Below are 23,669 nucleotides of genomic sequence, written 5' to 3'. Positions count from 1 at the left end.
ATAGAAAATAATTTTCAGCTTCCCATCTCTTTTCTCTCCTGGGTTTAATCTTCTTCCCTGAGACCTGGGTTAAGTGCATGATTAGGCAACATGGAAAATCACCTGTTCAGAGGTGGTTGAAGAAGTATTGTGAAGTAACCAAACTTTCCACCAGTCCTTTCTTTAACTTCGGGTTTCTTTTCCCCTCTCCTTGTGGATAGTTTGCTTTTCCCCACCTCACATAATTGAACTTCATCTGCTTTCTTACTTGCTTAGGATCAATATTGGATTTTAGGAAAAGGTCTACTTTCAATAATTTATATAGTAATGTTAATTCAATGATTTTTTTATAACCATTTCTGCTTTTAAGATTTATGTGAAAAGCCAAATAATTTTTTTGCCACATTAAAAAGATGTCAGATATCTTCTTTGGATCCTGTGCACTGATGGCATGCAAATTCATAAAGCCTTTCATATTTTCTTTTTTAAAAATTCAGGCATCACAGAGGAAGAGCTTCTGGCTTGGAGCATCTAAAATAATGATAAAAGTCAGTTTCTGTTAAGTCAGCTCCACTCATGGGAACTATGTCCGTATCAGAGTAAAACTGCTACATAGAGATTTCCTCCTCTCTCTGTCTGAGGTTTAAATGACTTATTTTTCAGAAGTTTTTTGCCATGCCTTTCTTCTGAGGTACCTCAAACTGTCAACCTTTCTGTTCACATTTCAGTACGTGAACAGTCTTGTACCCCTTGTCCATTCATCTAAACACATAAACAAACAGAAAAAACAAATCACAGTTGAGCTGATTTTAAATCATGGTGAATGCAGGGTCTCCAAAATTATAACTCAAGGTTAACATTGCACTTCTAGGAAAGAGTAAAAAATAGCACACATAAGATGGGTAAAGTTTATCTTCAACAGTTGCATTTGTTGTCACTTTATTCTTATACTGCTGCTGAATTAATGCCTAACCAAAGCACAAGCTAAGTCAGCAGGGTGAAGAGCTCAAGGTAAGAAGAAAGGGCAGCAAGAAAGGCCTCATTTAGTGACCAATGGGCTCTATTGTATCAGAGAGGATGAAGTTGGCGCAGGATAGGATGCAATTCAGGTGTGCTGTTCATAGGGCCACTATGAGTCAAAATCACCTGGACGGCACCTAACAACAACAACAACAACAACAACGACTAGCTCTGAAGGAGGTTTTCTCACCTGCTAAGACCCAGCTTCCTTTTTTATGACAACACATTTTTAACAATTGAGACAGAAGAACTTATCAGGGTTCTTTCACCTCTCAAAGTTCAGTATTTCTGAACACAAGCCTCTATGAATGCTCTGCTCTGGAGAACAAACCTTTGTTGACTTCATGAGATAATCCAGAATTGAGGAAAAAACGAAACTCACTGCTAAAAACAAAAGTGCGTCTAGCAGGAAGCTGGTGCACAGAAAGCGTCTGAGGACACTTCGAGTCCTTACCAAAAAGTGGAAAATCTGACAGTCCTAGGGATTTAACAGCATTTTCGCCCTGAATAGTGGTTTCTCCTGTTCTGACTGAAATAGAGCAGTTTTTATTGTCATGAGCATATGTATAAATATTACTAGCATTGAGGATAGAGTTGTGTGGGAGCACCGTTAAAAACCTTTATTTTAAGATTAAGTAGAGATAAATAGTAGCGTTCAGCACTTGAGTTGCCATGGATACCTGTCGTCCACGTCCAGGGCCTGTAGGTTACACTCTGGGACTCTTGCCAGCTCGTGGATGATGTCCCCGAAGCCGGCCGCTGCGGCAATGTGCACACACGTCTTCCCGGTCTCGTCATCGTAGTTTATAATAGAAGGCCCCAGGTCATGGCTCAAGATGATGGAGCACAGAATTCTATTTCCGCTCTGGAAAATAGTCCAAGAAAGCCCATTATGGACAACCCAGGCCTCTCCTTTGTCAAGGGCTTGTTAAGCAAGAGAAATGGGAAGTGTCAAGAAAAGGAATGATCAAGGAAAAAAAGGAGAAAAAGACAAAATCCATTATTGTTCAGATCCATCAACAAATTGTCATTTTCTCAAGAGACTGCAAAAATTTTGCTTTCCCATAAGAACTAGACTTTCGTCATTGTTGTTAGGTGCCATTGAGTCCACTACAACTCATTATGACCCCATGAACCTTCACCATAGTTACCACCTCGGTCACGCTCAAGTCCATTGTGGTTAATAGCAAGAGCTAGATACATTGCCTTTCGGAATTAGAGAATCCAGAATGGACGTAACTGCCAGTATAACTGATTGCCGTCAGGTTAGTATTCAAGGTAATAATTTATTCTTTAGGTCCACTTGTTTTGTTCTCCTGTTTCCTTTGGAAGTTGGCTGCCTAGAAATTGACAGTTAACCTCAAGGTTATTTTGCATTGGGAAAGTCTGCTATCAGAGACCTCTCCAAAGTACTGAAGAGGTATGATGTCAGGCTGGAGACTAAGGTGCCTCGGACACAGGCTATGGTCTTTGCAATCACTTGCTATGCATCAGAGAGCTGGATAATGACAAGGGATGATAAAAGGAGAACTGATGCCTTTAAGCTGTGGTGCTGGAGAAGAGTATTGAGTATATCATGGACGGCTAAGAGAACAAACAAGTTTGTCCTGAAGAGGGTGAAACTAGGCTGCTCCTTGGAGGTAAGGATTCTGAAGCTTCGTCTGACATACTTTGAGCATGTTGCAAGGAGAGACCAGTCCTTGGAGAGGGACGTCATGCCTGGGAGGGTGGAGAGATAGCACAGGAGAAGAAGACCCTTAATGGGAAGGATTGATTCAGTGACTGGGGTAATGGGGGACAGTGAGATTGGTGCAGGATAGAGCAGAGTTTAGGACTGTTATACATAGCATTGCTATGTGTTGCAGGTGACTCAATGGCACATAACAACAACACCTTTAAGGTGAGCAACCACACCAGAAAGTACACACATCTTAGAACAATCAGCCATGTGGGAACAAATGAGCAGTATTCGCCCAAGAATAAAGCTCAGAACATAGGAAAGGGTAGCGAGAAGGATGAATGAAAATGGTAGATACAAGGAGGAAGTGGAAAGAGTGCTGTTAGAGTCTGGGGATTGCAGTCAATTTCAAAAAACATGCATGAACTGTTGAATGGAAAAGCAATCTTCTCTGCAAATATTCACGCAAGTAAATGTTAAAAATTTGTGCGAAATATAAAAAATTAAAAAATAATATGTTAAATACTGACTGGTGGTAAGAGGATGCTTCTGAAATGATGGGAGTGGTCTAATTGCTACAAATTCCATGAAATGTAGCTGAAAAATCTTTAGTGAAAGGAAACGGATAATAAATTGTTGCTTTGTGCAATTGAGCTAGTTCTGACTCATGACCCTCTGTGACCACGTACAACTGCCCCATGTGGTTCCCTAGGCTGAGGTCTTTATGGCAGCAGATGGCCTGGTCTTTTTACTCAGGGCAGCTGCTGGTGAATATGAACAGCATACCATTTGGTTAGCAGCAGAGCGCTGAACTATTGCACAGCCAAAATGAGTTTTAGATCATAAATAAGACGCTAGTGGATAAAGAGGGAGCTCTGGTGGCCTAGTGGCAAGAAGCTGCACTGCAATTGCAAAGGTACGTGGTTCGAAGATACCAGTTCCTCTGCAGGAGGATGGGCAATTACTTCCTGTGTGATTAACTGTCTCTGAAAACTCGCTAGAGGGTCAGCTATGAGTCGGTTCCAACTTTACAGTACACAACAACAACAACAACAGGGGCAACAGAAATGAAACAAATAGAGAAAAAAAAAGAACTTCAGATAGCTATGTAAATGAGATTAATTTTTTCCTAGTAAAGACTGTAGTCAGTTTTCTATCTTTCTGAATGGAGCAAACTCTACAGTTTTTCCTAATCATCTGTTTCAGCCTTGTTTGTTTGTATTGAGCTACCCTGAGTTAATAAAGATCTCATGCAAACGGAACAAACCACTAAATCCTATGCCATTCCTATGATGGGTTGAGGATAAGACCATTGTGCATTGGCTGAGAATGAAACTTAAGTCTCTCACACAGAGGATAAAGGAATCTACTGTTGAACCACCATTGTTTTCATTGTCTCAGTCTTAAAAACTACCAAAATTCTTCAGATATGTCTTAAATTTGTGTAGCTTGAATAAACAGATGAGTTGCTCTGTGAACAGAATGGTGGTACTTCTCTGACAGTTCGAATCCACTGCACTTGTGGGAGAAGATGGTCAGTCTCTCACAGTCCAGCTGTTAAGTTTTTAGTTGATTCTGACTTGACATCAATGAGTTTTGAATTTTGAGTGTGTTTTGTTGGTGCTTAATATCATTCATGAGTGTTGCATAACCAGTTCTAATTGAAGGTGATAAATTTCCAGTAACCAATAATAAAACTTCTCATTTTATATCACACAATGGAAATCTTTATCTTTCAGATTTCTTCTGATATCTGTCAAAGAATCATCAAATAATCCAAATAATTCATTAGCATTTTTATTTTCTTGATGAGTCCATAGAAAGACAAACACCACTCATAAAGTCTTATCAATAGAATGGAAGTGTCTCAGGAGCAGGGGAAAAAAAAAAGAAATTCTACTTGAGTTTATAGGAGGAAATTGCCCATCTTTTCCCCATGGAGCAATTGGTGGATTTGAACTGCTGAACTTTTCTGTTAATGACCTCAAACTGTAGAAACTACACCACCAGGGATCCTTGGAAAATAGGGAAGGAGCAGGTAAATGAAATCATGCTGTCATCTGAGGACTTGGAAGCTGGGCCATTTGGCAGGCTTAGGGACTCTGGGAAAGGAAAGTTAGAGAAAATGCTGCAGTCATCATCGATTGGAAGTGTTCAACAGCTGTTTTGTAATAAATTTTCCCTTATACAAAATTCCTTTTGCTATTCTTCATTCTTATCATTGTTTATTTAACCTCAAGGTTGTTATTTTAGAAACAATTTGTATTTGTGACTCAATTTCACAATTCTCTGGAATACTAACAATTCATTTTCTGATTTTCTCTTCCTTTTCCTCCTCTTCCCAGTCTTGTTTAGACCAACAATTTAGTCAGGAAAACGTTCAGAATATCCAATTTCTCAGCTTGTCATTTCCGCTACAGTGAACCATTACCCAGTGAATGCTCATTTCTTGCTGCAGAGGGACAACAGTGGGCCCTTGGAAGACCAACTGTCCAGGGGTACTAAGCTCCCCACTCTGAACTCTACGAAGTGCCTTGAGTGGATTTTAAATCCTAAATCTCAGCTAGTTACATGATTGGTAGAGCCCGGGACAAAATTATAATATGGAACCCTCTGTTCAAAAACTCAGGAATAAAGAAAACTCCTTTCCTCTAGGATATCTCTCTCAACCTGTTGTGGAGACTTTATTTGCTATATAATGAGGTGCTCTGGACATCAATGATATTTGCCAGGTGAATGTACACCATCACAGGCACCCCAAACTCTCTCTGCCTTGTTGTTGTTGTTGTTGTTATGTGCCGTCGAGTCGTTTCCGACTCATAGCGACCCTATGCACAACAGCCCTAAACCCTGCTCTATCCTGCGCCAACCGCACCGCCTCTGACACACCCATCCCGATTACCCCAGTCACCGAATCAATCCATCTCATAGAGGGTCTTCCCCTCCTGCGTTGTCCCTCAACCCTCCCAAGCATGATGTCCCTCTCCAAGGACCCGTCCCTCCTGGCAACATGTCCAAAGTATGTCAGACGAAGCCCCAGAATCCTTGCCTCCAAGGAGTAGCTTGGTTTAATCCTCTCCAAGATGAATCTGCTTGTTTTCCTGGCAGTCCAGGGTACATTCAGTACCCTTCTCCAGCACCACAGCTCAAAAGCATCCACTCTCCTTCTGTCCTCCCTAGTCATTGTCCAACTCTCTGATGCATAACAAGCGATTGCAAATACCATGACCTGTATCAGACACACCTTAGTCTCCAGAGAGACACTGTTGCTCCTGAGTACCTTTGAGAGGTCCCTAACAGCAGACTTTCCCATCACGATACGCTTTTTGATTTCCTGACTGCTGGTACCAAGAGTGTTGACTGTGGAGCCGAGCAAACTGAAGCTGTGAACACTCTCAATCTCTTAGTCATCCATTCTGACGCTGCCAATTGGTCCAGTGGTGAGAATCTTTGTCTTCTTGACATTGAGCCTTAGTCCATACTGAAGGCTGCAGTCCTTGACCCTCTGCAGCAAGTGCATGAGGTCCTCCTCAGTTTCAGCAAGCAGGGTTGTGTCATCTGCATAATGGAGATTGTTAATAGACCTTCCACCAATCCTGATGCCACAATTCTCCTCATAGAGCCCAGCCTCTTGGATAATCTGCTCTGCATACATGTTGAAAAGGTATGGAGACAGGATGCATCCCTGGCGTACACCCTTCCCAATTTTGAACCATGCAGTGTTACCCTGCTCTGTTCTGACTACTGCCTCTTGGTCCAAGTATAGGTTTCGCATTAGCACAATTAAATGTTCTGGGATTCCCATTCTTCTCAGAGTCAGCCACAGTTTGTTATGATCCACACAGTCAAATGCCTTTGCATAATCAATGAAACACAGACATTCTTCTGGTATTCTCTGCTTTCAGCCAAGATCCATCTAACATCAGCAACAATATCCCTAGTACCACGACCCCTTCTAAACCCAGCCTGAACTTCCGGCAGTTCTCTGCTGATGTGCTGTTCTAATCGTTTTTGGATGATCTTCAGCAGAATCTTGCTTGCATGCTCTCTACCTTAGCACCTGTTTAATCTTGGCCTTCCTGGTATTTGTGTCCAGCTACATGCTGGGGACAGACAGCAAGAGTAGTTGTTTGGATGTGTGACAAGAACCTGTCCCAAAGAGGCAGATCTGTGAGAGTTCATGCTCCAAGCTATCAGCACATGCTCCATTCTCCTGTCAAGCTTCATTTAGACAGTTGGTTCAAATTCACCAGCTCCTTTGTGGATGAAAGATGGGCAGTCTCCTCTCTTGTGATTTAAAGCCTCAGAAAACATGTTAAAGGGCCAGTTATGAGTCAGTTCTAACTTGATGGCAATGATTCGAGTTTTAATTATGACTTAAAAATTACTTGGATTCGTTGCTTAAGTACTGTTGCATGGTTGTCATCAGGAGCTGGTTAAATTGAACACGTCTAGGTGTGCATACCTGTTTTATCAGCTTTCCTCTTATTAGCTGGCAGTGGGTCATGGTGACCCCAAGCATACTAAACAAACAAACAAACAAACAAACAAACAAAAAACTTTACCAAGTCCTGCATTATTCTCTTGCTCAGTTGTGGATCAAAGTGTTGTGATCTGATCTAGAGTACTCTCACTGGGCTGATTTTGGAAATAAGTCCCCGGGACATTCTTTTGAATTGTCTTAGATTGGAAATTTTGCTGAAATTTGTGCAGCATCAAAGCAACACTAAACACTGACACATGGGAGGTGCCTGTGAATGACATGCACACTTTGCGGATAGAACTTGGGTCTCCCATATGAAAGCAGGAATTTTACCATTATACCAAGAATGCCTCTTTCTTTATCTTCCCATAAATTCAATGCCATTGAGACAGAATTGATTCATAGCAGACTCTCCAGAGGATTTCTAAGGTTGTAAATGGCACAGGAAGAGATTCCTGTCTTTTCCCTGAAGATCTTTTACATTAGTATCACAAATCTATATGAACTACGCCACCAGACCTCCCCTTTCTTTCTCTTCCTGTTAGGTGTTGTCAAGAACAACTCATAGAGACTCTATCAACAACAGATCTGAATCTTATCCTGTCCTATGCCATGGTCGTCATTTCTGACACACTTGTTCCCATTGCAACAGTCACTGTGCCAATCCATTTGGTTTTTCCCTCTTTTGCCAACCCTCCATATTTCAAAGCATGATTTCCTTGTCCAAGGAATAATCTCTCCTAACAGCATGAACAAAATACTTGAGATGGAACTTTGCCATCCTTGCCTTAGAGGGGTACTCTGGCTACACTTTACCCAACATATATCTGTTTGGGTTTTTGACAGTCCAGGAAATTGAATAATCTCCAACACCAGAGCTCAAAGAATCAATTTTCTTCCATCATCCTTATTCATTGTCAGTTCTTAGATGGGTAGTAAGTGATTGAAAAGAGCATGGATTGGATAAGATGCACCTGAATACTCAAAATGACATCATTGCTCCTCAGTAATTTGGAGAGGTCCCTGCCTATAGACTTTCCCAATGCAATACATCTCCTGATCTCCTGACTACTGGTATTAAGGGTATTGGTTGTGAATCCAGGTAAGATTAATTCCTTGGCAATGTCAATCTTGTCTCCATCTATCATGATTTTGCCTATGTAATCTAAAATAAATTTTAAAAACAATTCAGACACTTTTTTTTTAAAGCACTCCACTAAGAGGAGCCTTTGGAAGGCGAAACTGCTTACTGCTCAACTCTTAGCTGAAAGTTTGACAGTTAAAATCTAGTCAAAGTCATCTGAAAGGCAAACCTGGAAAACTGCTTCTGAAAGAGCTTAGCCTTGAAAACACTATTGTGTGGTTTGCCTGTGGACACGTGGGTTCACCATGAATCAGAATCAACCCAGGCAATTATTAGCAATGACCATCGAGAAGAAAAGCAAAAGTAAAAAAAAAAAAGGGTCACAGCTTAATGAATGTGTTTTATGTGCAATTTCCTAGAAGAACAAAGGAATTTGAGTTGCCAAAGTGATACAAAGGGCAAAATATCTGGTCACAGTTGTTCGTGTGTGTGGAAGTGTGAACACCAAGACCTGAGGGACAAATAAAGGCTGCTTCTCATACTAGTTCTTTCTCCTCCTTTCTTGACCATGGAAGCTAGTGGGGTGGGAATTCGAAGTTCCTCAATCATGTAAACAATTAGAAATGAGTCTATTCTTCAAAAAGTTGGTAGTTCAAAGCCAATTAAAGAGCATATCTGGATATTCCTGCCAGTCTCAAAGACCACACTTTCGAAAACCCTTCTATGGACCAATTCTACTTTGCAGACCCGGAGTCACCAAGAGTTAGAATCAACTTGACAACAACTAACAATGACAATACATACAAACCTGGACCACTGTCCAGAGCCCTGAGTTGGCCAGTTTGGGGATCCTCACCAGACCCTGGACCTTCTATTAAGTACTGGAGACCCCTGACACTTCTGTAGCTAAGTGAATGTAGACCCTTCACCTTACCCCTTTCCTTCCAGAATGACTTAGAACTTGAATTTTCCAGTAAATTTCTTTGATTGGCTCTGGATTATAGCATCATTATTTGTATTTTCCTTTTCTTTGCAAGGGAATTATCTCAGGGGTGATGAATGATGATAATAATGCTACTTACTAAATTAATGTTTTGTGCCCAGCACCATTCTAAGATTTCTAGGTACTAACTCTTTTATTAAGGAGCTCTGGTGGCTTAGTTCTGAGAAAATGTGCTGCCAACCCCAAAGCAAGTGGTTCAAATCCATGAGCTTCTCTACAGGAGAAAGATGAGCAGTCTTCTCCTGTGCAATTTGCAACCTTTGAAAACTCACTGGAGGGTCAGCTATGAATTGGTTCTGACTTGATGGCACATAACAACAACAATAACAGCAACTTAGAAGTCCTTAGATTGTGCACTTGCTGTTAACTAATGTATTAGCTGTTAGAGCTCTGTCTGTTAGGGGGACACAATCCCATGATATTGTTGTATCTTTGAGTTGGTTCATACCTATAATGTGATTCTATATACAATAGAACAAAACATCAGCTGTTGTGCTTGAGCCTATGGCTGTAGCCACTGTGCCAATCCAGCTCACTGAGGATCTTCCTCTTTTTTCTAACTCTCCACTATACCAAACCTGATGTCCTTTTCCAGAGATTGGCCCCTCTTGATGATATGCTCAAAGTATGTGAGACAAAATCTTGCCATCCTCACCTCCATGGGATAGGCACTATTACTTTTTCAATTTTGTAGAGGAGAAAATGGAAACATAATAGAATTAAGCAACTTGCCTAAGGTCATAATTAAGTGTTGGAGGTCTTCAGAGATTGTAGTATTAGTGCGATGGTGATTTCTTTTTGAAGGTTAATTCCACGCTTCTTCCTTCTCTTGAATTTAGAACCTATTCATATTCATAACATTTTCTCCATGATGGTGGCTATGTGGAGCAGAGGCCAGAGTTTCACACATCCTTTTTAAGTGGGTTTTGTGATGTGAAGTGATAATTCTGGCTCATCAATTCAGCTTGACTTAGACACTTAAGCTGGAAATGGAGCTATGGAAAAGTTCTGCTAACTTACTTGAGGTGTGCATTTGAGAATTGTAGAATTGAGAATTCAGGGCTCAGATCTAACCAGAAAGAAAAGTGCTCAACCTCCCTGGATCTGAGTACAGACCACCTTTAGAGTTAGAGGCTGCAGAATCAGGCTTCTTATTTGACCTGAACTCTAACGTTACTGAATCTCAAAACCTGGGGCTGACCCCTTCAGAGTAGAAATGGAAAATAGAAATGCTGGGAAAGAACATTGGGAGTGTCCATTACCAATCGTGGCATGGTGATCTTCAACTCCTGAACTGCCTTTTTTTTTTATGTGTATGAATGGGCCTTAGAGGATAGACCTGAGACCACACATATGAAACCATTGTAACTTAAAGACATTATGAAAGGGTCTTTTTTATTGCTGTTATATACTGTTGAGTTGGAATGGGAGGAGATTGCTCATCTTTCTCCCTTAGAGGAGTTGGTGGATCAGAACCATGTGCCTTTGGACTGGCAGCATAACTCCTTACTATTAAGACAGAGATCTCCTTCTTTCTTTAGCTTCTGAGCCTGTCGAGATCAAAGTCTTTAGGACATTTCTGAAGTTGTTCTTGCTGAAATTATGACTGAGAATCATTCTACTGAAATGGAACCTAGCAAATAATTATTGTTATTGTTGTGTACTGGAGAGTCAGAAGTGACCCATAGTGGATTTTCAGAGGGAGTTAAACACACGGGAGGGATTGTCCATCCTCCCGCAACAGAGCATCGGGTATCCTCAAACCGGGTGCCTTCGATATTGTTGGACAGATTCTTGCAATTAGGCCAAAACCTCTCAATAAATATTTGCTGAAGAAGGAATACATAAAGGACACTTTGTTGTTGTTGTATGCCGCCGAGTCGTTTGCAACTCATAGCGACCCTATGTACAACAGCCCTAAACCCTGCTCTATCCTGTGCCAATCACATTGCCTCTGACACACCCATCCTGATTACCCCAGTCACTGAATCAATCCACCTCATAGAGGGTCTTCCCCTCCTGCACTGTCCCTCCACCCTACCAAGCATGATGTCCCTCTCCAAGGACCTGTCCCTCCTTACAACATGTCCCAAGTATGTCAGACGAAGCCCCAGAATCCTTGCCTCCAAGGAGTAGCCTGGTTTAACCCTCTCCAGGATGAATCTGTTTGTTTTCTTGGCAGTCCATGGTACATTCAATACTCTTCTCCAGCACCACAGCTCAAACACTTTACTGATTAAAATAAATCAGCCAGAAAAGGACTATTATGCCATAAGACAATTATTATTAAAAAAATAAGGAAAGGTTTATACACAGTAGGAATAGATTTTGGATGATTTCCAAGGATAGGAAGGAAGGGAGAGAGGGAGTTAAAACATTATTCTGAATGAAATATCTCAGTCGCAAAAGGACAAATACTGCAGAAGACCACTGTTGTAAAAATAGGACAGTTATGAAGTGTAGAGGTGGTAAGAGTAGGAAAAGAATGGATCGATAATTGATACTGCACTGGAATAGGTGAAGGGAAGGTCACTCTGAAAGGAACAGCTAAGACAGAATGAATATGGCAATTAACAGTCTGGAAGAAGACACACATTACAAATTAAATTGACATGAAGGGAGGAAAAGGTATGTACATAAATAATATTTTTAAATAAATATCCACTAAAATAACAATAAAATATTTTAATAATAAACTGAGTAAAGGGGAAAACGATGTATTTTAAGAAATTGATCAGACTTTGTAATCAATTAATTATATTAGTATATCAGAATTCACGTTATAACATGTCTGAGTGATTGAAAAAAATTATAATGAAAACATTATCAAATAAAATATGTATGAATGAGCAAAAAACGTGATTTTTGAACTTTCACTCAAAAATGGAAAAATGGTTAAAAGGGAAAAAAATTGATGTTATAGAAAAATGTGTTCATTTGCATAAAAAGAATGCATACACAAAGAAATAAAATAAACCTTATAAACTATCTCAAAGTTAAACAAAATAGAATTTTATCCAAACCTTTTAGTTCTTTCTCTTTTCCATGTAATTTCTCTCCCTTTACTGTCTTTTTTTACTTGTATCTACTCATAAGTAAATCTCTGCTTTCCCTTATTGTTTTCCACTATCTTTCTTTCCACAATAGAACACTGGGGTGTCTTACTTATAATGCTACATCAACTCAGGTTACTCTTCAAAATTACAGCTTTTTAAAAGTCAGAGACTTTGTTTCCAGTCTAATGGGAGTTATGATTTCTTACACTTTACTTTTCTGTTTACTCAAGGGTTATGTGCACTTTGCAATCTCCTTCTGATCAGGCAATGTACTGGCAGTCATGTGCTTGAGTTTCTGCCTGAGCACTTGAGTGTACTTTGGAATAGGAGAGTTTTCTTAATGTACTGAAAGGTCAGAACGCATGCGGTCCTTTCCAACTCTGACACTACTCAATCATATAAACTAGAGCCATTGGCAAGTATTGAGGACTCTCCTTCATAGGGTCGCTATGAGTCACCTGTTACTATTGATGATGGCACCTAATAACGACGACGATAGACGTTCTTGCTAAAGACTAGCCAAAAACAACTAAAACAGTATATTAACAGAGAGCTGCCAGAAATATAAGTTGGGTTTAAAAGAGGCCATGGCACTAGGAATATTATTGCTGCTATTAGATGGATCTTGGTTAAAAGCAGAGAGTACCAGAAGGATGTCTATTTGTGTTTTCTCAACTATGTAAAGGCATAGTTAGAGTATAGATTATAAAAAATTGTGGCTAACTTTAAGAATAATGGAATCTCAGAACACTTGATTGTGCTCATGTGAAACCTGTAGCTAGACCAGAAAGCTGTTGTGTGAACAGAGCAAGGAAACATGACATGGTTTAAAATTAAAAAAGGGAGTGTATCAGGGATATATCCTTTCTCCATACCTTTTCAATCTATGTGCTGAACAGATCATTCAGTAAGCTGGACTTTATGAAGAAGACTGTGGCATTATGATTGGAGAAAGACACATCAACAACCTCCATTATTCTGGTCACATAACTTTGCTCAATGAAACTGAGGAGGACTTGAAGTATTTGCTCATAAAGTAAAGGACTACAGCCTTCAATATGGACTGGCATCTCAACATCAAGAAAGACTTCACCACCAGGCCAAGAGGCAATATCATGATAGATGGAGAAAAGACTGAGGTTGCTAACAATTTCGTTTTGATTGGCTCCCCAATCAATATCCTTGGTACCAGCAGTCAAGAAATTAAAAGATGAAAGGAGGTCTGATGGCCTAGTGGCAGGAAGCTGCACAGCAATCCCAGAGGTGCATGATTCAAATCCACCAGATTCTCTGCTGGAGAAGGAGGGGCAATCTCCTTTTGTACCAGTCAGGTCCGATTTGACTATATACACACAAAAATAATAAAATAAAATTAAAAAAAGAAATTAAAAGGTGAGTTGTACTGAGGAAATCTGAATGTTAAAGAACAATTATGCCAGTCAAATAGACTGAAGTGTGGTTGATCCAGGCTATGGTCTTCCCAGTTGTTTGCTATTTGAGATCTGCACAATAAATAAGGATGATAGAAGAAGAATCAATGCTTTTGAGTTGTGGTTCTGGTAAGAGTATTGAACATACGATGGACTGCCAAAAGAACAAAGAGATCTATCCTGGAGAATGTGAAATCACCTTGGTCCTTAGAAGAAAGGATTTTGAAGTTCTGTCTCACAGACTTTGGGAAGGTTGCCAGAGGGGACTTGTCCTTGTAGAAAGGCATCATGCTTGATAGGGTAAAGGGTCAGTACAGAAAGACCCCTGATGAGATGGATCAGATGTATCAGAGACAGTGAGATTGGCTCAGGATAGGGCAAGGTTCATATGGTCCCATTGTTAATGTGGTCACTATGAATTGTAGTCAACTTGATGGTAACATAACAACAACAAAGGGGTTCTAGAAGGGATCAGGGAGCTCTGGTGTCATAGTCTGTAGAGAGTTGCACCACTAACTCCAAGATTTCTCCTCTCTGGTGGTTCGAAACCACCAGGGATTCTGAAGGAGAAAGATTAGTAATCTCCCATTCATTTTACAGCCTAGGCAAACCAGTGGTGGGCAAGCGATGAGCCAGTTCGCATACCCTATCAATGAAGGAAAGGATCCACCTTGTTAGTTATATTCCAAATCCCACATAGTAAGAGTTCAAGAAATAATTAAGCCATTGAGTAAGGCATCTACGATTACACAAAAGCATAATTACCATTCTTGTTGAGTTCATTCTGATTCACAGAGATCCCACAGAGTTCAGTAGAACTGCCCCATAGATTCCCCAAGGTTTTAACATAAATCCTTACAAAATTAGAGTGTCACAGTTTTTTCCTGCTCTATTGGAACAGGGTGGCAGCAAGTGCTTAACTATTGTTCCACCAGTGTTTCTCTGGGAGACTGAATAATGTGAATTCAAGGAACCCTGGTGGGTTAGTGGTCCAAACATTTCACTGGTAAGCTCAAGGTCACCAGTTGGAACTTATCAGGCACTCTGGAGGAGCGAGATAAGGTGGCCTTGGAAAACTGTATGTAACTGTTCTTCTCTGTCCTGTAGGGTTGCTGTGACTGAGTCAGATAAACTAGTGGGTTTGGTTTTTTTTTTTTGTTTTAATGACTTATTTTCATGGTTCTTAGTCTTAGCTGTGCGATACAACAAGCTCTTTGGAGAACTTTAAAAGAATACTGATGTATTTCACAGTCTCTTTATAGCACAGATTAGGGCTTCTAAGCTTGATTCCAGTTCGTCTCTTATGAATTTTATGGTTTTGGGCTTTACTCCCAAGTCTCTGATCCACCTGCATTGTTTTTTGTGTACAGTGTGAGATGTGGATCCTGTTTCAGCTTTCTGCAGGTAGCAGTCCAGTTTTGCCAGCACCATTTGTTGAAGAGGTTGTCATTTTCCCATTTGATAGCTTTGATTTTCTTGTCAAATATTAATTGACCATAGATAGCTGGGAATATTTCTGGGTTCTCAATTTTATTCCACTGGTCTATGTGTCTGTCATTGTACCAGTACCATGCTGTCTTGGTTACTACCACTGTGTAATCGGTTATGAGGTCAGGGAGTGCTAGGCCTACCACTTCATTTTTGTTTCTCAGAAGTGTTTTGCTTATTCAAGGTCTCTTGCCTCTCCAAAGAAATTTGACAATTTCCTTTCCGATCTCTTTGAAAAATGACTTTGGTATTATTTGGTATATTGAATCTTCCTATCTGAGCAGGGCATATTTTTTTCTATTTCTTGTGGTATTTTATTGTGTCTTGCAGAAATGTTCTGTAGCTTTCTTTGTATAAATCTTTTGTATCTCTGGTTAGGTTCATTTCCAAGTATCTCAATTTGTGGTTGGCTATTGTAAATGGTATTGCTTTCTTGATTTCCTTCTCTGAGTTCTCTTTGTTACGGTAGAGGAATCCCTCTATAAATACACCAGAAATGTACAATATGAACAGGATAAAATTGATGAATGGGACATTCTAAATATTAAATCCCTGTGTTCATAAAAAACCTTTTTCCAATAGGGTGAAAAGAAAACCTACCAATTGGAAATAAACATTTGGCAATACCATCTCAGACAAGAGTCTCATAACGGAAGTTTATGCAATACTCTTGAGCTTCCACAAGAAAAAGACTGATAACCCAATTACAAAATGGGCAAAACAGTTTGGAAGAATTTTCACAAAGGAAGATATTCAAATGGCCAACAGACATATGAAGAAATGCTCCAAAACACTGGCAGTAAGAGAGATGCAAATAAAAATCATTCTTGTAGCAGGGGCAAAGTTTGATAGAACAGACAGCAGCAAGTAATTAATGTTGGAGAGGATGTGGTGAGATAGGAACTTTTCTATATTGTTGGTGGGTTTGTAAAATGGTACAATCTTTCTGGAAGTCAGTTTGGCACTTCCTCAAAAAGCTGAACATAGAAATTCCATATGACCCAGCTATTCTATTGATTTGCATATACCCCAAGAAGATGAGAAGTGATGCTCAAACTGCAACTTGTACACCGATGTTCATAGCAGTTTTATTTAGCATCACAAGAATATGGAAACAGCCCAGATGTCCAACCACAAATGAATGGATTTAGAAGTTATGGTACATTCATACAATGGAACACTATGCCACACTCAGAAGCAATTATTTTGTAAATTACTACTTAACTTGGGAGGGACTGGAGAGCATTATGCTGAGTGAACTCAGTTCCACAAGGACAAATACTGTATAAAATTATTATTATAGAATGAGTATGGAGATCAAAGTGGGGGAGGGTGGAAATAGAGGTGTGAGGATGGAGGGGAGGATGTTAATCATACAGTTGCACAGTTCGATGGGTGGGTGGGGTGAAGCAAATGGGAAGAATCTTCTGTGAAAAACAATGTATTCTAACTTTGTAAATAAATCAGAATAAAAGGGGTGGGGAGAATAATGATGCCTTAGTCCCACTCAAAGCAATAGAATCTCAATCTGAGGCCCTGGGCAATCAGTATGGTTTAAAAGGTCAATGTGATTTTAAAAGGTCAATGTGCAGATGGTTGAAAATCACTGTAACCAACTAAATGCTGTATCACTTTCTTGGGGAGAAAGAATATGAAGACATGGACATGAGAGCTAAGTTTTTGTGGAGGAAATCAGGAACCATAATCAGAACAATAATCTTTTTCAATTACTCAGCCTACTCCATCCCCCACTCCTGTGCCTGGTGCCTTCAAATCTCACAGGTGCACTAAGAGGTGAGCCAAGCAAGTACTGGCAGCTTTTCACATTGCATTTGACATTGCATTCAGGGCATCTGAGCTCTCTATGGTCTTCTGATGACTTTGCCAAACTTTTCAGAGGATAAAAGCAGGGGTTTTCACTCCAAGAGAGTTCAGTTCAAACCTGGAGACAGACCTGGGTCTCTGTCACTGAACAAGCACTTCTGGTGATTCTGTTACAAGGCCAGGCTTGGAAACCTCTGGTCCAGAGAAGCATCTCTAGATTAGGGGTGGCGTGAAGTATGAGGGAGTAGAGGTGGCACAGCGGTCAGAATTACCCGGGGAGTTTTCACAACACACATGCACGACCCCTTCCCAGAACTGTAGACTAAGTGCAATGCTGATAAGGGTAAATGTTCAGAAAAGACTTGTTTCTGATACGCTCCCATTTCAGCTGAGCACCAAGACACAGAGAACACTTCTTGAGAGTCTGCCTGGGTTCCACTGGGAATGCTACCAGAGGGTAGCCAAGGGGCCTGGGCCCGGACAGAAACTGGCATTGAGATGGTGATTAGATACCAAGAACATGAAGGAGGGGAGCAGGGCAGGTGAAGAGAACAAAAACAAGCCGTGCTCAGGGGGATCCCGCTAAAAAGAAGCGGGAGGGACAGAAACAGAGCAGTTTCCAAATCACTTCTGTTTTTCCCCTCACAGCAGATACATGCGTCAACCCCGAAAGTCCCAGGTGCCAGCCGCTGCTGTGCTTGGCACGTGAAAACATCTGAGTGAAACCACAGTCAGTAGTTGGCAGAAACTACACCCCCCAGGAGCTTGGCAGCGGGTCAGAAAGTCCGTCTGAAATAAACAGTGGCTGTGGCTGTGCTGAGGCCGCCGAAAGGCAGTCCAGGCCAGCAAGCTCTCGAGCTCCTCCAGTGATGAGAGCTACTGTCACTCCTTTACCTTACTCTCTGCTTCACCCTCCTTGGGATATTGAGTTCTAGGGCCTATTCTGCTTTCTTTGCTCATGCATACTTACACAAACTCCCTTCTGTAAGAGGGTAGTAGGATAACAAGGTAATATCTTCATTTTAGTCTCTCATGCTTTGAACATGTTGATAGGAGAGGCTAGTCCATGGAGAAGGATATCATACTTGGAAAGGTGGAGGGATGGTGGAAGGAAAAAAGACCCTCAAGAAGATGGATTGACAAGGAGACTTCAGCAATGGGCTAACGTGTGTTCAAGATTGTGAGGATGGCACAGAATAGGACGGGGGTCAGATTTGTTGCTGAAAGGATCACTACGAATTGAACTCAATGGCACCGCCACTACCAATCTTCATCTTTTCAGTTCAGATTTCAGCATCAGCTGCTCTACTTTAGAAAGCTTGGAAGAAGAGGGAAAAGTGTGGTTCAGAGACCGTGAAGAGATTTTGCCAGTCACTCTGTCCTGGGACACTGAGTCAGCAGCAGGCATTATAATGGAGAGACAGCAAGAACAGGAGTGACAGAGGGTGTGTGTGTGTGTGTGTGTATGCACGCTTGACAGCCTAGGAGAGAGGCTTTATTTGATATTCTAAAATCACTCCCCTCCAAACTTCCCAGGGTTTCTTATCAACAAGCCCTCTGAGGTAACAAAGTTTGTTATGACTCCTGTGGATATTAAAAGAGGAAGAGAAGGGCAGAATGAATCTTACTTGCTCTACCAAACCTATCATTTCCAAGTCCTTGCTGAATCCTTGTGTGTTTGGATATTGTCTTCTCTCAGACCACATATACCACTAAACAATTAAAAGTGCTGCATGCCATTCAATCTGCCCGATTTCTCACCTGGACTGCCCAGTGTAGAGCCGTCTTAGAGTCTTTATCCACAAGGGAGGGGTCTGCCCCCTTCTTCAGCAGCATTTGGGTGTGTTGAGGCTGGTTGTGGAAGGCTGCCCAGTGGAGTGGTGTCATTCCCTACAAAACCACAATCAGAGAGAACAGAAATGAGCTCAGGTCACTGGAAGGAAACGGGTGCTCAGAACTTACTCAGACCTGGGACCATAATCAGATACTTCAGCTGCTACTCCTGTTTCGTTATGTGACTTCCAGTCAGAAGTGATTGATAGCTGACCCTCCTGCAGGTTTTCAGAGGCTGTAAACGCCTGAAGAGGAGATTGCCTGTCTTTCTCCCACAGAGCAGCTGATGGATTTGAAATGCCTACTTTTGTGTAGACAGCACAGTTCCTTAACCACTAGGCCACCAGAGCTGCTCCTTCGCACACTCATTTATTCATTCATTCAACAGTGAATTATTGAACTTTCACTCTATAGGGAGCACTGATGGCTTAGTGGCAAAAAGCTGCACTGCAATCCTGAAGGCATGCTGTTCAAGGCCACCAGCTGCTTCACAGGAGAAGGATGGTCAGTCTTCTCTCAAAAGATTAACTGCCTCTGAAATCCTTCTGGAGTGTCAGCTATGGGTCATTTCCCACTAGATGTTACACATACAGAACAACAACAACAAAGGGTTTCTAGAGTCATTCTGAGTCTAAATTGACTCAAGGGGAGTGAATTTGGCTTTGGGCTTATAGATGTCAAGGACACAGCAGCAAACAAGAGAAACAAGATCCCTGAGTTACTTTTTAGTAGAGGCAGACAGCTAATAAATACTCAAATAAGCCTATTGATTTTGCCAGTTGATTTGAAGGACTTCTGGATGTGCAACGACCAAGAATAACCAGAGGTAGCTTTCTTTTTTTAATGTTTTTTTTTATTTTCAGAGGTAGCTTTCTATAGACTTTAGTGGGAAGAGCAGGAGACAAAGTGTTCCAGGGAAAGGGAACAGCAAATACCAAGTCATGGAAGCAGGGGAAGTATGTCAAAAGAAGACATCTGTGACCGGCATCAGGCTAGAATGTAACTTCCCACCACAAGGGCAGGACCTTCATTTTGCCACTATAACCCCAGCACCTAGTAAAAAAGATAGACATGCATTTGTGAACCAGTGAATTAATGAATAAATGAATTCATGAATGAAGTGGAAGAGGGGAAGGATGACTTGCAGCAATGTCAGAGAGGGAAGCAGATGCCGATCTTGGAAGAAGAGGATGGGAGAAGCCAACCTTGTACAAGGCACTGGGACTTTATTCCAAATTCACTGATGGGTTAATGGGTTTTAAGTAGGTGCTGACATGATCTGATTTGCATTCTTTCAAGACATTGTTTTGCAACAGCTTGGAGAACACATCTGAGTGAGTCAGCCTAGTGACTCCCCATTTTTTGAGGTCTTAAGCTCACATCACCAATGAGATGGATTGATACAGTGACTGGGGTAATGAGTGTAGGAGTGTCAGAGACGGTAGAGTTGGCAGAGGATGGAGCAGGTTTCAGGGCTGTTGTACACAGGATCGCTATGACTCACAGGTGACTCAACAGCACCTAACAACAAGGTCACACCGTGGAGGCAAAAATATAACAATAAAATGCTTAGAAAAAGGTGACCCAAAAGATGAGCTTTCCCTCTCCTTCCAATTACTTGAAATATATCTCAGCTGATTCTAGAGTAAGATGCCTGGTAAGGATCTGGAGTTTGTTAGAGACAAAGAAGATGGGCAGATCTTTGTTCTTACTACATAAAGATGGATGCTAGACTGGCCAACTCACTCCTTCTAAGATAAGCTGAGTGGAAGGAATCCACCACAACTTAGTTGGGAGTTCAGTAAGAAACCTTCAGAGGTAATGTTGTTGTTGGTAGGTGCCGTCTAATTGCCCATTTCTCATAGTGACCCTATGTACAACAGTCCTAAACCCTGCTCTATCCTGTGCCAATCTCATTGTTTCCGACACACCTACCCCCATTACCGCAGTCGCTGAATCAATCCACCTCATAGTGGGTCTTCCTTATGAAAAAAATCTCTGATGGTGTAGTGCATAATGTGTGGAACTGAAAGCTCAGCCATTCAAATACAAAGCTGCTCTTTGGTAGAAGGATGGACAGTCTCTTCTTACAAAGATTTACAGCCTCAGAAACCATGAGTCAGAAGTGACTCTATGGTAGTAGGTTTTTTGGTTCCATTTTAAATTGTCGTTTCTTAATACATTCTTCATGTTCCTGCATATATTATCTCAATTGAACCTTGGGATAACCTTCTAGACTAAGTACTGTGGAGAAGCCTGTACTGTATCACCAGAATCCTTTTCCTCTTCCCATAAGGAGATCTAGTGGTCTAGTGGATTAGGAGTTGCACTGACAACTCAAAGGCAGGCAGCTCAAATCCACCAACTGCTTTGAGGGAGAGAAAGATAGGCAATCTCCATCCATGCAATTTGAAAATTCACTCGAGGGCCAACCATGAGTTGAATCTGACTCCTCAGCACATAACGACATCAGGCAACACAAAACATACAGCAAGACCACTCTCTCGGCCTTCATGTAGTTACTTATGGTCACAGGAGTACTAGAACATGGCTGGAAGGGCTGGGAACTATGTGCAGGAGTGGTCAATGCAAGAAAACCCTCTAAGACTTCTCTCCTGAATACAGAGGAGGACAAAGCTCTCGGAGATGTTGGAATCACCTGACTGAACAAACTTGGGTTACTGATTAGAGATGGAATGAATCACTTTGCCAGCCTGCCTTGGACTACATAATTCTAGCAAGAAATAAACATTCATTGTAACAAGCCATTGTGATTTGCTATAGTCGTTGGACAAGTCTTCACATTACAGAAAAAGGAAGTTGCGTTTCAGAGGAGTTCCCAAGGGCATGATAACACAGAACTAAATCTAGGGTTTGAGGTTTGTAGGGAATTTGGGTTTGGCCAAGTAAGGCTGGAATTGAATGTTAAACTCCCCTTCATCATTTCCATATTTTAAGTCATTTAATTATGGTTTGTGTTCAAGTTTCAGATTTCAAATGCTACATAACTCTGAATCGCCTAAGAAACTCATGAGGGTATTTCAAGAAATTGGACACATGTGGAAAACGATGCAGGTCAAAAAGCAGCAGAATTTTTTTTCTGATTCAGAGAGCTGAATACTTCCTTGGGATTCAGAAAAGCCCAGTGTATTTCAACAGTTCCTTAATTTGTCCAATGGGGATTAAAAATCTCAACTCTAAGGAAATTGTTTTTACCCATGAATTGCATCTTTTCTACTTTTGAACATCCTTATTTCAGAGTCATTGAGCTCTTCATGAAAAGCCACTAGATGCAGGATGAAAGATGGGTCCATTGAAATGACTGCAGGAAAAGCTTCATGAGCCCAGAGCTCCTGTCTTACCCATCTCAATCTTCAGTACATTACTGACACTAAGCAAACTTTTGTTAAATGACCATATATTTTTTAAAAAGTGAGTAAATAAATGACTTCCCACTGTATTTTTATTTTGTTTTTGTTTTTTAAAATTAGCCTTTGCTTTTGAGCACCACATGCAAGAAAGAAAAGCAAACTGTGACTTCTCCTGTACATAAAATGAACCTGTCTCATCCGATCGCAACACACCAACTGAAACCTGTTAGAATTTCTGAGAAGTATTCCAAGTGAGCTTTTCTCGTGTACTTCTGTCAGAAGTGGAGGCAGACTACCAGAGATACTGTTTAGGAATGTGAGACATTCAGAGTGAAGATGTGGTTGTGAATTAAATTGTGGCATGGTTAATTCTTATCCCCTGAATGCACTCATTAAGTTTCAGGTGTAATTCTTTTGATGAAAACAACCAACCCAAAAGAAAGTATTTTTTTTTTTAATAAAAAAAAAGCAAAACACTCCCAATGCCCAGCCCTCACACACTCACACAAAAACCCAAAGGCAATTCTTGCATATTTGGCAATGGAAAAGGGTAAGGAGATACATGATTTTTTAAATTAATTTTTAAAATAAACCTCTTAGTGCCAAATGCTATATATATATATTACCTTATTAAATCTTTACAGCAATCTACAGGGTGGGCATTTTTAGGTTTACTTTACAGGAACAAAAATAGATTGAATAAGGTCTGAATATCCCTCAGAACTGAGATTCAAATCCAGTTCTTTAGCTTGGGGAAGAATGTTCTATCCACACAGTTATGATGGTAGATTTTCATTTTGATAATTAACTCATGCTAGAAAACTCTTTCCTTTGCGTTTTGGAGTTTTCTCACTTCCCGAGAAGGAATATTAATGATCTGTACATTTTCTTTCTATCCTACCCCTCATACCCTGGAACCAGGAGCTCTGTTAGAAATAACTGACTTTTCTGAATGGTCTTGAATAAAGACTTGAATTCCTTCTCTAATGAATTTCACAATATAAACAACAAGTTGCAAACCTTAGCTCAAGTCAAGGGAGATTTCCTGTTGCTTTTTCCTCCCTTCAGTTGGACTTAGGAGACATAAAAATAAATCCTCATAAAGTTAGTAATACAAAAACGAAAACTTTCAAAATCAGTTGAAGTGCAGTTCTTGGGTGTTGCATAATACACTTTTTTGGTGAACTTTTTCTTACAACTGCTTCCTTCTTCTTCTTTTAGCTTCTGTTGAGCTGAAGATATTGCAGCACTTCCGTTGAGATTTTGGTGGTCATTTAAAGAACAGTCAGGCATGGAAATGAGTGTCTGTTCTAAGCAATGACAAAAATCACTACTAGTCTGTGATGCACATTAAAGAAGAGGCTGGGAAATCTCATCTTGGTATGGCTCCTTCCACGAGCATTATACTAAATGTATATAT

General features: G+C 40.7%; 1 protein-coding gene across 1 annotated transcript in view; it reads right to left on the bottom strand.

Moving 5' to 3' along the window:
- Positions 1-23,669, bottom strand: part of ANKRD55 (ankyrin repeat domain 55) — a 229,439-nt gene that overhangs the window by 71,109 nt on the left and 134,661 nt on the right. The window contains exons 6-7 of the mRNA XM_006891541.1: positions 18,807-18,935; positions 1,680-1,864 (exon numbers count right to left, since the gene is read on the bottom strand). Of these exons, the coding sequence (XP_006891603.1) occupies positions 1,680-1,864; positions 18,807-18,935 (314 nt within the window). The remainder of the gene's footprint in view (positions 1-1,679; positions 1,865-18,806; positions 18,936-23,669) is intronic.

This window comes from Elephantulus edwardii, unplaced genomic scaffold (genome assembly GCF_000299155.1).
Source record: "Elephantulus edwardii isolate Elephantulus edwardi_28Jun2011 unplaced genomic scaffold, EleEdw1.0 scaffold00099, whole genome shotgun sequence".
NCBI lineage: Eukaryota > Metazoa > Chordata > Mammalia > Macroscelidea > Macroscelididae > Elephantulus > Elephantulus edwardii.
The sequence above is the reverse complement of the archived record's forward strand: the minus strand, read 5'-3'. Positions and strand labels throughout refer to the sequence as shown.